The 15,114-nt window shown below is 35.0% G+C and overlaps 4 protein-coding genes across 4 annotated transcripts; 3 read left to right on the top strand and 1 right to left on the bottom strand.

Moving 5' to 3' along the window:
- The first annotated feature begins 1,896 nt into the window (after window positions 1-1,896).
- Tsp_06721 (hypothetical protein) lies at window positions 1,897-3,310 on the top strand. The gene is made up of 2 exons (XM_003380515.1): window positions 1,897-2,014; window positions 2,175-3,310. Exons 1-2 carry the CDS (start codon window positions 1,897-1,899, stop codon window positions 3,308-3,310), a joined length of 1,254 nt encoding a protein of 417 aa, XP_003380563.1.
- A 306-nt stretch (window positions 3,311-3,616) lies between these two features.
- Window positions 3,617-6,345, bottom strand: Tsp_06720 (hypothetical protein). Its single transcript, XM_003380514.1, has 9 exons — window positions 6,304-6,345; window positions 5,971-6,168; window positions 5,777-5,916; window positions 5,225-5,722; window positions 5,052-5,187; window positions 4,300-4,594; window positions 4,153-4,241; window positions 3,886-4,003; window positions 3,617-3,630 (listed from the first exon to the last, which is right to left on the bottom strand). The coding sequence occupies exons 1-9, from the start codon at window positions 6,343-6,345 to the stop codon at window positions 3,617-3,619; spliced, it is 1,530 nt and encodes a 509-aa protein (XP_003380562.1).
- A 6,945-nt stretch (window positions 6,346-13,290) lies between these two features.
- On the top strand, window positions 13,291-13,689 carry Tsp_06719 (conserved hypothetical protein). The gene is made up of 3 exons (XM_003380513.1): window positions 13,291-13,360; window positions 13,423-13,573; window positions 13,605-13,689. Exons 1-3 carry the CDS (start codon window positions 13,291-13,293, stop codon window positions 13,687-13,689), a joined length of 306 nt encoding a protein of 101 aa, XP_003380561.1.
- Window positions 13,690-13,817: 128 nt separating this feature from the next.
- On the top strand, window positions 13,818-14,522 carry Tsp_06718 (serine/threonine-protein kinase WNK4). The gene has a single exon (XM_003380512.1). The coding sequence runs from the start codon at window positions 13,818-13,820 to the stop codon at window positions 14,520-14,522; it is 705 nt and encodes a 234-aa protein (XP_003380560.1).
- Window positions 14,523-15,114: the final 592 nt, after the last annotated feature.

Below are 15,114 nucleotides of genomic sequence, written 5' to 3'. Positions count from 1 at the left end.
TGTGTGTGTAACAACCAACCTACATGCGACACAGACAATCGTGCATTATATTATTGCTGAGAACCTAATTTTTGGCAGAAGATGAAAAACATCCATTCTTGAACAACTTGAAATTTATTTCCTACAGATGACTGAATGAAACCTCGAAACCTCTAGGTCAATTGCTCCACATCTCGTTTGTACTAATTTTAAAAATGTTCTAGCGCTTCTTTTTTCCTCTCCCTCTCATCAAAAACGCATCTTCCTATGAAACATCCATGATCGATCTTTTTCTAGCTTTCTAATGTTCAAAAAAACTCAAAAGTTTCAAATTATGCATAGATAAAATTGTTGAAAAAGGCAAAAAGATTATTCATCAAAATCGAGAGAATAAAAATTTGACATTCATTTCTAACATAGTTTCCTTTCTCACCCAACAGATTCTCCATTTCTCTCATTGTCTGCCTGTCATCCAACTTTTCATATTCCAAAAATAAAATCTATCCTACTTTCGATATTTTTATCTTGTCATATTTGCTCACATTCATTTCTTGTCTTGTCGAATGGATGGATCACCACTGAAATCTATTCATTTGAACACCGAACACCTATTTTATTATTCGCCTGTGTCTTTTCCTTTCTATTCTAATTCAAGAATAACAACAAATCTGCATCAATTGCATCTCCATTCAATGGTTCTCAAAACCCACCAAACGATACATAATAATAATTATAATAATAAATGAATCTTTTTCTCAAACCCATTGATGTAGTTGGTTCACTTTATCAAAAATTGTGCCACGCATGCAAATGCACGTGCTACGTCATGATTCCAAAAATATAAATTTAGGCCATTTAAAACAACAACCTTTCACGTACTTACTAACAAATGACCCGTGGCAAATTTTGGATCAAATTATGCAAAATTGTCAACATATGAGAGCTTTATCACGTGCATGCATGGGCATGTGTACACAACATGTTGTAATACAACTTAGCTTAGCACAGATATGTGCGCTAATTTCATAAATATTTTTAAAAAATATGTCCTAATCATAAATAATAATAATACAACAGCACTGTGTAAAAAAGAGGGAATTTTTTTGAAGAATAAGTAGGAGCAGTTTGTCAGTTTTTTTCGACCAAATAAATATATGTTTGTAGTAGAGGAAAAAAACAGTATGAAAGAGAAATAGACAAGAAAAAGCAAAATACACACGCAAAAAAACCAAAAACATCAAAGCCGTTGGCTATAAATTGACCCCCTTCGGTTGGTGAAGATGAGATGAGATGTTCGAAAAATTAGTGCCTCGGTGAATTAGGTCGATCAAAATCGGACAAGTATCTAGATAATACTGTCACTTTTAAGCAGCGGGTAGTTTCCCGCCTTCTGGCCAATTTTGACCAATTTCCCATCTGCCTGCTAAGAGAACTTTCCATGTACGTATAGCGTTGTTTGTCAACAGTGGCGCTGCACGGCGGTCGCCTATGGAGTGGGCCAAATCAGCACACGTCAGAAAGTGTCTGATCTTCTAACCGATTTCTCCAACGCCAACGCTTCCACAATTTTTACGCGCCAGTTAGTTGTGCAAAGCAGCTCTTCTACTTCATTTGGCATCATTTGACCGCTTGTTTTCTTCAACTCTCTCTCTCTCTCTCTCGCTCTCGTTCTTTTTCCCTTGGTTCATTCGACTGCTATTGCTCTTGTCATTCGACACCACATCTTTTAATTTCTCTATCTCTCTCTCTCTCCCTCTCACACAGAGACACTTTCTGCTTAATTTGAACCGTTACTCAGTCCTCAGGTTTCTTCCCCCTCGCCTGGTTCATTTTTCTCACTGTTCGAAGATCTGCTTCTGCATCTCGTGTTGTTGCTATTGTAAATTCAACAAAGTCATCAAATCCGTCGCTTCCAAGATGACCATGTCAGTTGCGAGTTTTGTTCAGGACTTGTCGCCATGCTTGGGCGAACTGATCAAAACACCAATCTACTTGTACACAAACGATCAACCACAATCATATCTCGAAACACAATGTAAGTATGGAAAATTATATTCGAAAACCCACAAACCAAAAAAACCACAAAAATAAATGATGATAATTTCCAATAATAAAGTAAAAAAAATCTGTTTTCTGCACTGAGATCTTCTGTCTGTATCGACAATAAATAGCACATTTTATATCTACCATTGCAGGGATAAAGGCAGACAAAAAGACCATGCCGTTGCAAGTAATTGCGCATATTCCACAACACAAAGCTGCGTTCAATTGGCAAGATATTGACTGGTTCCTGCGCAACAATGTCCGTCGTGACGAAGACGTGCCAGTGCCTGTACTGGAAGTCACGAATCCATTGTTCCAAACGGATCGTGTTCGAACGGTCATTGCCGAAGATGCCCAAGACGGCAAACCGTGCGGTGCAGCAGCCATGGTTCGTCTCAGCGATGAGACTGGCTACCTGTGCTTTTGCCAATCAGAGCCGGATTTGCAAGATCGTCACGTGCGTGTGGTCATGGCTGAGACGCATGGCGGTTGGTTGACCGTGGCCAAAACGAACCACAAGCCGCCCGTTGGATTCGATGGAAATTTTTCCAAATTGCACCAGTCGAAGCCCGATGCTCTTATTCACCAGTTCATGTTCAACATGCTGACCGAAAAGATGTTCGGCATCGTGAACTTCGACCAAGCCTGCAACGTTACCGTAGACATACCGAAAAATAGTGAACAAATGCAACTGTTCCGGGATCGACTTGGTTTCGTCGTCAGTGAAAGCTGCCAATTCGTACAGCTTAACACGAACATCAAAGCCATGCATGTCGCTTTGAAGAAAAACATCCAACAGTCGGTAGACAGTGATCACACAATTCTGTCGTTGGATTTTCACGATCCGGAAATGCTGAACGCGTTGCAACAATACGATTACAAAGTGAGCAGTGCTGTTCGCATGGAATACGTGAAATACTTGCACGATGCGTTGGATGTGCAATTTTTGGTCTGTCATCACAACAAAAGCTCCGCGCATAATTTGCAAGGCTATCTGATGTTCATGCCCGAAAAAATTCTCTGCATGTATGCGGAAAATGAACAAGCGGCAACGGCATTACTGTACGCTTGCACCAGCTATTTGACTCGCCAAACGGCAAACCAAGTGGAAACAATTTTCTGCTATTCAGTGCTAGGAAAAGGTCTGCACGGTTGGGCCGTCAATCATCTACCCAAAGATGCTTACAAAGAAATGACACTACTACGCCGAATGCATACCCGATGTGTACCTTACCGCATTCGTTGGAGTAGCGTTTACGCGGCTAACATCGGCTGGCAAATTGTTTGATTTGTTTGGCGATTGGAAATGGGTTATTTCAAAATCTCACTGGTTTTCTTTTCCCCTAAGCGTATTCTAGTTATCCATTCTGTTACTACTCTCAATTGCAAATTAACAGCACACCATAACACCACATATTCACACATTGGAAAAAGCTGTATAAAAGCACGAAAAAAAATCCCCTCACATTTTCATGCATAACAAATATTAAAAATCATTTCATTATCAAACTGATGGTTTCAAAATGAAAACAAAATAAAAACTTGCTTACTTTACTTGAGAATATATGATAGTTCTTTTTGTTCTTGCTTTGTTCTACTGCTTCGTTTCTGAAATGTGATGGCTCAACAATTTGTCCAACTGGGCTGCAAATTCGCTGCGTGCAGGGGTAGTCCACAAATTGCCACTGTTGGTGGTTTCATTAATTAATTTCTTCTCATTTTCGACATCATTGCCCAAGTTGCCGCTGCTGCTGCTGCTGCCGCCGTCCCGTGCTGCAGCAGCAGCTGAATTACTACCCAAAGCTCGTTGTTCTCGTACACGCCATCTCTTTTCCACGCCTTGCAAAACCACCTTCAACTCACCCAGCAAGTGACGCTGCAACTTTGCTCGATCTTGGTCATCATCAAATTTCTGCTGTTCAGCAGTTGTACATTCAGAAGACAAATTACAGTTCTCTTCACCAGTATCAGCTTGAAAAACCTGAAACAATCAATGCTTGGTTCAATTGTTACAGCAAACTACAAATCACACTCATCAATGAAGCAAACAAAAAAGAATAATAATCTATGAGCAGATTTTATTCGAAAAATATTAAAATAACAACAAAAAAGTAAAACTCTAAAACAAACCTGATCAACAATGCGATTTTCGAATTCCGGTAAAATTAATTTCATGTTTTCAGTTGAAGAGTTTTCAGATTCCAAAGAAACAAAAGGATCTACAAATTGAAATGGATAATATTTCAAATGAACAATAATTACATATTATAATTTCACCTAAAAGTGGAGATTCATTTGATGACAATCGACATTCTTGAAACACGTCGGCAGCGTTGTCAAGGCACCTTGCGATACATTGCAATGCGTCGTGAACAATTTCAGAAAATTCGTCAAATTTCTCTTTCATCAGTTCCAATTGTACAGACGATTCATCGTTGGCAAACTTTTCAACAAAAGCTGCACATCTTAGAATGAAAAAAAAATAAAGTTGTGATGAGATATGAATAAAATGAAGAAAAGAAAACCTCTCAGCCAAACAGAATGCGTGTGTGCAAAGTGTTCGCAAACTGTTCTTGAATAGCAGACCATCTAAATTGGTTGATTCGCTCTTCACCGACAAAGGCTGTTTGCAAAACGACGCGAAATGGTCATTCAACGCCGTCACCGCATCAACACATCCATGCAAACGCTTCGATAATTTCGAGCTCATCTCCGCCGCACCAACGAACGCTTGCAGATATTTCCAAGAATGCGTACAACATTGCAAAATTGCAACGCGCAAAATTCTCGATCGTATCAATTTCATCGTTGCACAGCATTCATAAAAAAATTAAAATACAAAAACAAAAATAAGTAAAATATTTCATATTGAACCTTATACGTTTCATTTTACTCTATTATTTATCATTAGTGTCACATAAAGCAATGGACGTTCAAAAACTGACGAAACAAAACAAAATTAACTTAAATTAAGCTCTCACTATTGGATTCTCCCATAAAATGTTACAAAAAGTCATGATACAACTTACTTTCAAACATTGCAAAGGAATGTCGCCATTTTCAACACTTCCCATACTTGTCATATCTTCATTTTGTGTTGTATTTGACGTGAAGCTTCGCAGAGCAAGTTTGAAAACTTCGCTAAATTCAACTTGTTCATTCTCTCTGAAAATTAATCAGAATATATTTGCATGCAATTAACCTACAGCTTATAACAATTGCATACTCCAATAGAGATTTTTTCAAAATACTGCTGAAAGTTTCGGTTAGTAGAGTGCAAGTTTCCAATATGCACTTTCGCAACGGATTATAACAAGTAAAACCCATATCACAATCTAGCATATTTGGAGAAAATTTTCTAAAATTAAAGAAAACAAGCAATTGTACTTTTCTTTCTCGTGAAAGCAATAAAACATCATCGTACTTATTAAATCTCAAGTTGACAATTTCCCATTCTCGAATAGCTTTTACACTATTCTTCAATTTCATATCCAGAGACTTGTTGGCAGATATAAATAAATTTGCCGTGTTGATGCACTTCTTCCAGTATTGCATTCGGCGCCATTCTATCACTTGAATCGCCAAAGTTGCTGCTGACAATATTGTAAAAATTACGGTGATAATTACAAAAGATAAACTGTTCATGTCCAATAAAAGAAGTATAGCAAGGAATACAGTGATAAATAGAAATGAATTCTTCCTGAAAATATTTTTTTGAGAAATTAACCTGAATATCAAAGCTAAACACAATAACTTGAAAATATGGAAAAATTTCTCTTGCTTCACTTCACATCCAAAATCATCCAATACTACATTCAAACACGCCATATCAGCATCTTCTAACAATCCAGATTGTTTTGAAAGATGAATTAAATCAGCTATAAATTTCAAATCCTAAAAAATAACTGATTTCAATATCAAATATAATTCGATAAGCAAACAGTTTACCGTGCTTGTAAATGAATGTTTCCAAAAACTTTTAACAGACAATTTTCCAACTGCATTTTGACCAGCATCTGATGAAGTAGATTTAATTTCACGGTTTAACTGAGGATGTAGATCTTCATAAGTAATAACATCAGCGTCAAATGAAAATCCAGGAATCTCTTCTTGAAATTCAAGAAGAACTTTATGAAGTGGAGAATTCTAAAATTAAAAACATTCAAAATAATATTGACTGGACAAAAAAATACTGAAATACCATTTTACAGAAAAATATAAAGCTCAGTGTAAAAATGTAAGAAAGAAAAAAGAAATTATAAATTTCTGAAAATCAAATACCTTATAAATAGCTGTTGTAAATTTCTCTGATTTATTGGCCATTTACCTGTTAAAGAAACATAAATAATTAATCTCAAAAATAACATTTACATCGCATTACGATAAAATTAAATACAATCAAGTTCAAATATCATATTTTAAAAATGGTGGAAAATATAAAGTGTAAACTTTGTATGCTAGCTCAAATTAGTTTATATTTATTTTGAAAAAGCAATTTGAAATAAAGAAGTTAAATCGTAATGTTTTTTGCATTAGGTGGAGCATGTTTAATAATAACTGTGAAAAAAATGCCTTCACATAAAAGTGAAACAGCTTGCAGATTGTTCGTTTCCAACTTTGTGGCTAAATTTCAAAAACAAATAATATTGTAGTTGTTTTTTTCATCAAACTGATTATCGCCACATCAAAATTCATTTGCTCAACAAAGGTTGCTATTAAATATGGAAAAAGCATCGACAAAATCATTACATGTAAATAATCGTAATTAATATTATTGGTTAAAATCTTTTCAATTAACATTATTTGCATTGTTTACGTAACAAAGCGAAAAATTTTTTGTACAATCAGCATCGTATAAAAAAGACTTCCCTCACTTTATATTGGGTTTCTTTTGTTACAAGTGAAAAAGTTTAAAAGATGAAAGGAAAATTTATCAAATATGTGAAAAATAGTGGAAAAGACGAAGTTATTAAAATAAAATGAATATATGAGAAAAAAAACAAAGAACTTGAAATTGTTGCTTATGAAGCTTACGAAACAAGAAGCAGCAGGTGGTGAAAACAGCTGCTTCGGCAGAAAGCTACTGACAATCACTGGCAGCGTTGAGAATTTCCATTTTTCGGCTTAAGAAAAGTAGCTTTGAATATTTTTTTTCTTTAATTTTGTTGTTTTTCAAAGTCTCAGCTTAGAAAAATGTGGAGAAAATCTCCTGTTTACTGTGGCTCATATTCCTTCTGACGTTTTCACGACACACCGATTGCTTTTAAAAAGAATAACATCCAGGTGTGATCGATAAGTGCTTTTGATGAAGATATCATTTTTTGGATACTATCTTACTTTAATGATTTCCAAAATGCAGTTCACGAATTAATTAATCACCCTTTCTCATTGTCACGTTAAACAGTTTCATCTGTAAAAATACTACAATACAGTGATTAATCATACGGAACATAGCTACATTACTGCTGCTGTTGAAGATTCAATTCAGGTAGGAAATGTGTTTGACAAACTTCATTTTTCTATTATAATTATTGTTGTTTTTTATTGCATCACATGCAATCTGCAGGGTACAGTATTAAACATAAATTTGGCAACACCCTCATTATTTTTGATAAAAACGTGAAAAAATGAAAATAAAAAAAATATGAAAAATTGCAAAGCACGTAAAATGTCGTTGAAACTTAAACTGAACTGCACATAATATTGATAATTTATCCACTATTTTAATGTTAATGCATTTTTATACTTCAAATCTCCCTTTCACATATTCAATCTTCACATCGCGGAATTGCTCATTATTCACAAGTGAATCTGGCTTTGAGATGGTTTGTCTAATTGAATGCAGTTGAAAAAAATATTCATAGCTTTTCTTTCAATGATTTCAATCCGCTTGAAATTTCAAAGCATGAAAAAACAAAATATGCATTCATCATCAACAAAAAGAAAGATAATAATCGAAACAGTCCAACGTAATGAATTCAATAAATTATTTGTAAAACTCGTAATGCTAATTTGCATTCCGTTGAATGTGCATTTTATATTGAATTGAAATTCATTTTCTTGTTGTTAATTTCAGAAAAAAATTTCTTTTCATTTTCAAAGAAATTCAACAATGATAATAATAATAATGATAATTGAAGTTTTTCTGATAAATAAATAGAGTCAACGATTGTGTCAGCTGTTGCTATTTTCCAGTAAAACTTGCAAAAGCCCAATTTCAAGAATCATCACATCAAAATGAAGAACTGAAATCACCAGCATCAGCAAAAAACCTAGCAATACTTTCTTCAAAATCTAGGCACAATTAAATTTGCCAGAAGGAAGATTATATAGACTATGATAGTGAATAATAAGAAGGAAGTAATTGAAATTAAAGAGCTAACACAGCCATGCACGGCAGACATTCTTATCAGTAGAAAATATACATAATAATCGTCGTACGAATTTCAACAAATTATTTGAAGAAATTTCACTTTCAAGCATTTCTAAACAAGCAAATAACAAAATAAATATTGAAAATAATACAGCCAAACTTGCACTTTCTCATCACCACAACAACAACTTCCAAAAAAGAAAGAAATCAATCTCAAAATTAAGATCATGTCAGATAATTTTTGTAGAAGAATAAAAAACTGCTTGATATAACAATCACCTGTGACAAATTTTCGACAACATGTACCATTTAATAATTTGTAAAAAAGCAACTTCGCAAAAAAAATATGGATAAATCAAAGTATAAAATACGAAGATGAATTTAAAATACAAAATGGTATTGATAAATGAAATAAAATGCAGTAGGATGTTTATTTTGCAAAAAGAAATTGATAATTTTCTTGTGGAAAATAAATTTGTCCCATAGTGATATCACTGTTAATATGAAAATAAAATTTGAATAATTATAAAATTACAACATATAATACGACAACAAGTGTCGATTTCCCAACTCCACTCAACAACAACAACAACAAGTTATATTTACAAATAGCTTAGAAATTTGATGCAAAAAATTATTTCAGTAACTAATCCGCTAATTTGAGCTTCTATTGATTGGACGGTTAACTGCAGATTGATCAAATGCATTATTGATTTCACCTCAAATGAGTAGCAAAAGCCTACTTGAACGCCGTCTATAGATAAACATCAGCCTGAAAAACGTGCTTGAAATCTAAATTAAGAATCTAATCAATTCCAACGTTTGTTTCCATGTTAACAATAAACTGTTCGAATAATATTCTTTTGCTAGTTTTTTAAATATTTTTCAGCTACTTTCCATTCATGCTCACCATTTATTGTATTTTGATTAAATGAATTCTATTGTCAACGTCAAGATAATTCAAATCAAGCCTTAATAAACAGTAAACATTTATTTTTAATTAAAACTACCATTATAGTATAAATGAACTATATACATATATGCAATGACGATATACAGTCGACGACGTAAACAACAACTAAAGCTGAGCTCAATTTCGTCGCTTTCTATTTGAGCATGGGAATCTTTGAAAAAAGAAAAGAAAAATATACATCTTCTCAGAGCCCGACTGAACAAATCGATATTGTCATTAATGATTTCACTAATGAAAATTGAACACACACTGAATAAGCTTATCCAATTGCGATTTTCTTCATCGCACCAAGAATTAAACATGCTTCAGGAAAAATGGAAAACTTGAAATAATGAACACAGCACATGCATTTCACGTGCACAAAACAAGTGGATTGGTTGGCAAACAAAGCAGTTCAAACAATAATTGTAGAACAGTAAGTTTGAATTTCAACGAAAAAAATACGAGAAATATTTTCAACTGGATACAATTGAACAATAGAATTAATGGAAATATGAACGATGAAATGATCGCATTTGATCATTTTGTTTGAAAACTTCGAAACAATTGTTAAACATTATCACTCGAAATCAACAGAAAAAAAAGAATACAGCTTGCAGAAATAATTATTTTAGTATTGATTATTATATTCTTTAGGATCAATATATTATTTTGAAAAAAAACAAGATTTTCAATTATGAATACTACACCAAAGATTTTGAATCAATGAATCGTTGAATTTCAACTTGAAAATCAAATTTAAAATGTACAGTAAATAAATGAAAAATAAATCCTGGTAGAGTTTGGGATTTTCAAATGAACTAATCAAAAATACCACTTAAAATCAAAATCAACCGATCTGACTAATAAAGATTGTCCAATGCTAAGCAATAATTGAGTGATGAAATTTGGAAAACAAACAAACAAAAAACAATTATCAAACGATCCAACATGAGTTACACATGTGCAAAGTACATTGAACTCTGCTTTTGTTTCTCTTCATTTCATTTTGAATAATAAAATGCCGGTCAGTGACAGTGACAATGTCAGTGATAGTATGGAATTGTGGGGAAAATGTTCAGTTCAAATGACGCGACGACGGTCAAAATTGGCTAATCGAAATTGATTCAGCAGAGAAATGTTGCTTTATTTGAAAAAGCAGGCTGGCAGTAATTTTACATTCATGATTGAACTGTGCTGGTAAATTTTTCAACTTCTCCCTTCGACTAGATCAATCAATCAAAGGGCAACAATGTTCGTTCAAAATGACAATGTACAATATTGAAAAGGAAATTCATCAAACTTTATGTTAAATTACAAAATAAACTATTTAAATAAAATATTGCCATTTCAATATATAAATGATATATACGTTGAGATGATGGTGACAATTTTCATTTCCGCCGAACGCTTCTGCGAGCGGTTTTGGACAAATGTAGGAGGCGCAAAAACCGTATAAAAATGTTCGAACAATTTCACCAGACAACTACTGCTAAAAGCGTGCATATCACGTGAACGAAAGAAGCGTCACGTGAACAGCTGTTGACCCAGTTTCTTTCTGCAATACTTTGCAAAAATCAGAAAACGGAGAAGTCTTCAGAGAAATGATGAGCATAATAATATTATTCCATACATTCTCTTCACAGACATGCGTGCTGCATGCATGCCACTCGCTAGCCAGACTGCTTTGCACGCTGTGCCAAAACTTAACATTCGACAAACAAATTGTTCAACACCAAACTACATTTCCACAATAAAAGCAGTATTATTTTTTGGCTGATCATAATAATTCATTTCTGCTTTTCCAATGGGAGAAAAGACCACAACATTTACAACATCGTTTTGTTTTTTTTTGAAAAAATCTCAACTAAGAGAACCAAAAGATGAGCAAACCGTAGAAAAGAAAATATGTATTGGAAATCAATCTGCATTTCAATTAATAATTGAGTGAAATACTGATAAACGATTAAAATTGATATTTAGAAGTGACATTTCCTTCTTCCAAGAGTCGAGATATAGATAATTCAAATCAACTATTTTGCCAAGAGTTATTTGAATAGAAAAGCAAAAAATAACAATAATTTATAAGCAAATCAATCGACCATCATTCGTATATTTTGGATCCGTGACAAAATATTATTTTAAATTTTAAACAATTTTAAGGAAAAAATAAAGTTGCTCCGTTTCGATTTAAACCTCAAACCGCCTCCGACCGACCGACCAATAAAGAAAGCATTGTTCGCTTCCACAAGTGTAGCAGCAGTAGCATTGTTTATGACATGTAAGAAAAAACTACACTAAAGAAACTAGAATTACTGGACGAAAAAAATGTCAATAATTTTAGTAAATGCAGGAAAATGATTTCATACAAGTGCCATATTTAGAAAGTTAAAACACTGGTTTTGTCAGCTTTCTTCATTATGATTGATATCGTTTCCTTCCCACAGGTGAAACGAACCGATTTTTCATTTTACTTTCAGAAATTGGCTTTTTCGGCTTGTAATTTAAATTTAGAAAACTATTCAAGTTTTCAATTTGTCATCATTGCACCAACATATTTCAAGTGTTGTGAAAATATTTTATCTTCACAATGAACTTCAGCGTAAATGAATCTTCTCTACCAAGCAGCAATCTTTCTCTTCTTTTGTATTTTTACGCATAAACAAACCAATTTCATTTTCTTCCCATTACAAAAGTCAGCATCGGGCAACACCGAATTTCCAAACAATATTAAATCATATTTATGAACAGTTTAAACTCTCATTGTTCCTTGTGATTCATGAAAAATGCTCCCACGTTCTCGATTAACAATACACTACAACTACACATAGTTTACAAAGCAGTCACTGAAAAGTCTATGACTACGCATTAACTCGTCACAACTGACTCATCTACCCCAAATAAAATATCCGTCAGTGCCCGTTAGACGAAATAAAGCAGAGCATTTTTCAAAAAAACAACAACAACAACACCAATATTTTACATCATCACTATCAACAATTATATTTTTGCTTTGTGTTGAAAAAAACATTACAGCTGAACGTACTGATAATAATGATGACAATATTAATTGGAAAAATACATCACAGATCAAGACAATGAAAATAAAAGCCCCTTTCAATTTTGATTGAAAACTCGTAAAACAACGTCACGTATTGTAGATATTATTTGATCAGTGGAAAAATTATTGCTCAACAAATAAATCTGTTCACATGGGTGTGCTTTACAGGTCTGTCTCACTTTTATCCTACTGCTAATCTATTGTCCAAAACACTAAAGCTGACCTCGATATAACTTTGACCAGCACATGTATTATCATTAATGACAACCTCATTGAACACATGCCCTACGAAAAGCGTGTGAGAGCCAGGTAAATGTTAAGACAGAAAAAAAGCAGAATAACGCTCTCGCCTCAACGACTGACTCATCATCCTGAGAAATCAATTACGCTATCTCAACGGAAATGTAATAGCTGTCTATGTTCCTGTTTGTTCGCGTGGTATTTGCGTGGTAGACATGAATGACAAAACCAAAAAAAAGTGTCGCGTTACACTTATAACCGTCAGACGGTGATTAAAATCACAGAAATGGTTCTTTTTTTTATAATACCCACATTGTTTTCTACCCTACGCTATAAACAACGGCATTTATGTGTTTCTTTTCTCTAAATGGAACTTATTGCAGAACACAGACGGCGCTGTGATCAGTGGCAGCCATTCACCAAGCCAATCCAACTGACAAGCGTGAACAGCTTCAGCTCATATCAAGCAAAGCATCATCCAAACGGTTGCTCGCCATATGTGCAGAGGTTTCTTCTGCTAGTCACAGCACTCATTGATCTCCAGGATTGTTCTCTCATATTATGAATAATAGAACGATGATAATCACAACGAAGAAAAATAACAGTCAACAATAACGCCATCATTGTTTTCCATCTTTTTGAATGTTCGATTTTTCCGCGCCGTGGGCAACACCGTCGCACCTCCGCAATGACACAGGTCGATCAATACACAGTATGTCAAAGTTACTTGAAAATCATTTACGTCATACGGTCGTTTCCGTTTCTACACATCAGGCGGTCGTTGTAGCTGGCCGGTGACGGCCCTCTGCTGTCGACCTGGACGGTTGCTAAATCATCGAAGCGTTGCGAGCATTTTCATTGAAGTTTTTTTTACTTTTATTTACGCCGCGCTACGCGTGAACGTGGATCGATTTCGCATCAATAGGTAATATTCAAGCTTTACGTTGTAATTGTAGCTTGTTCTTCGAGGAAATTGTCGCCGAAGGGCAACCCGCGGTGCGAATAGTAACGTATCCAATATTAGCGGTGCTCCTTTCTTAGCTTAGACGTGTCTGTGGTCGTCTTGCGGTTTCACTTCACCGTCGAATTGTTCACCAATTCTTCGCTGGGTTACCGTTGTTGGAAATTCTAGGCCGTCAATATTGCTCGCATACTGCTGCTTATCAGTTATGCAAGTGAACGACGGTTCTAGTGGAAAAAAGCCCCCAGATGAAGCGCCGAAAGAGGACAAGAAGTCATCTAATGACGGTACACGGGCATCTTCGTCGTCAGCTGGAACGGGTGAAATGGAGCCAGCATGTACAAGAGCCTGTTGTCCGTCCAATGATTCGGCTAATACGGTTGAAACGAAAACAGGAGACAGTTCTCCGGCACTGCCATGCCGCCTGGAACGAAGGCAACGAAAGTTTGCTTTGAAAGAGATGGAGACTCCGGCTATAATTAGTGAAGATTTTTTCGGCGCCGAAGAGAAAAGCCGACTGAGACTGCTAGAAGCGGACTGGGGTAAAAAAATATTACAAAGACGTCGGGTATGGCAGCGCAATCAACGTATCCGCCAAGCGTCTGGCGAAAAATCATCAGATTCTCCTCAGTTCGATGCAAGCAGGCGCTATCATTCTTTATCGGGTTCGTCTGAATTGTTGGACATTAGCCATTTTTCTGACGAAGGTGAAGATGTGGCCGAGACTGAACTTTCCAAAGAAGAAGAATCGGAATTGCTCGAGGACAAGGCAATTGACCAGTCTGTTGATGGTCGATTTTTGAAATTCGAAGAGGAAATTGGACGTGGCTCTTTCAAGACTGTCTTTCGTGGTTTGGATACAGAAAGCGGTGTTTCTGTTGCTTGGTGCGAGTTGCAGGTAAAAAAAATTTAGCGATTGTGTTCATCTTAATTTTGTCCAACTTTTATCATCAGTTCTATCTATTATTCCAATTGGATTGTGACGATATGCACATGCTCAACATGTTTCTTATTATATTTATCTATTGAAATTGATGTTTCACTTCGAAAGAACAGTAATCACCGACGAACGTCGTGTAGAAATATATCAACACAAGTTACGTTAACAACTTTTTATCTATCTACTCTGTGAAACAATTTTCAAAGTTTTCTAATCCGTCGAAATGATAGACAATCAGTCATCTCTAGAAGTGAATGGAATTCTGACGTTTCCATAAATTGTGTATAGTCAACCTGTGCGCAGAGGGGAATGACATTTGTTGACGACAGAAACGCGCAGTGGTCATGAGAACATTGCCGCATTTGTTCCTGTTTAATATTCTTTAACCTACCTACTATAATATGCATGAGAAAACAATTGTCAGAATAGAAGATTAGAACGGACTATCATTTTCTTCAATAGTTGATTCTTGTTTAGCACTGAATTAGCAACTCTCTCTTTCGTAACGTTGAATAAACATGTGCCGGTGGCGGGCAGCTGTGCTTATCGTTTAGCAAACAAAAAC

This window comes from Trichinella spiralis (genome assembly GCF_000181795.1).
Source record: "Trichinella spiralis strain ISS 195 chromosome Unknown Scfld2, whole genome shotgun sequence".
Taxonomy (NCBI): Eukaryota; Metazoa; Nematoda; class Enoplea; order Trichinellida; family Trichinellidae; genus Trichinella; species Trichinella spiralis.
Note: the sequence above shows the minus strand (reverse complement) of the source record. Positions and strands in the feature narration are given on the sequence as shown.

Coding starts and splice junctions, on each gene's coding strand:
- Tsp_06721 (XM_003380515.1), top strand. CDS start 1,897: ATGACCATGTCAGTTGCGAGTTTTGTTCAGGACTTGTCGCCATGCTTG. Junction 2,015..2,174: donor ATCATATCTCGAAACACAAT/GTAAGTATGGAA, acceptor CTACCATTGCAG/GGATAAAGGCAGACAAAAAG.
- Tsp_06720 (XM_003380514.1), bottom strand. CDS start 6,345: ATGGCCAATAAATCAGAGAAATTTACAACAGCTATTTATAAG. Junction 4,242..4,299: donor AAATGAATCTCCACTTTTAG/GTGAAATTATAA, acceptor TTCAATTTGTAG/ATCCTTTTGTTTCTTTGGAA. Junction 4,004..4,152: donor AAAATCGCATTGTTGATCAG/GTTTGTTTTAGA, acceptor TGATTGTTTCAG/GTTTTTCAAGCTGATACTGG.
- Tsp_06719 (XM_003380513.1), top strand. CDS start 13,291: ATGTTCGATTTTTCCGCGCCGTGGGCAACACCGTCGCACCTCCGCAAT. Junction 13,361..13,422: donor CACAGGTCGATCAATACACA/GTATGTCAAAGT, acceptor TCTACACATCAG/GCGGTCGTTGTAGCTGGCCG. Junction 13,574..13,604: donor GATCGATTTCGCATCAATAG/GTAATATTCAAG, acceptor TTGTAATTGTAG/CTTGTTCTTCGAGGAAATTG.
- Tsp_06718 (XM_003380512.1), top strand. CDS start 13,818: ATGCAAGTGAACGACGGTTCTAGTGGAAAAAAGCCCCCAGATGAAGCG.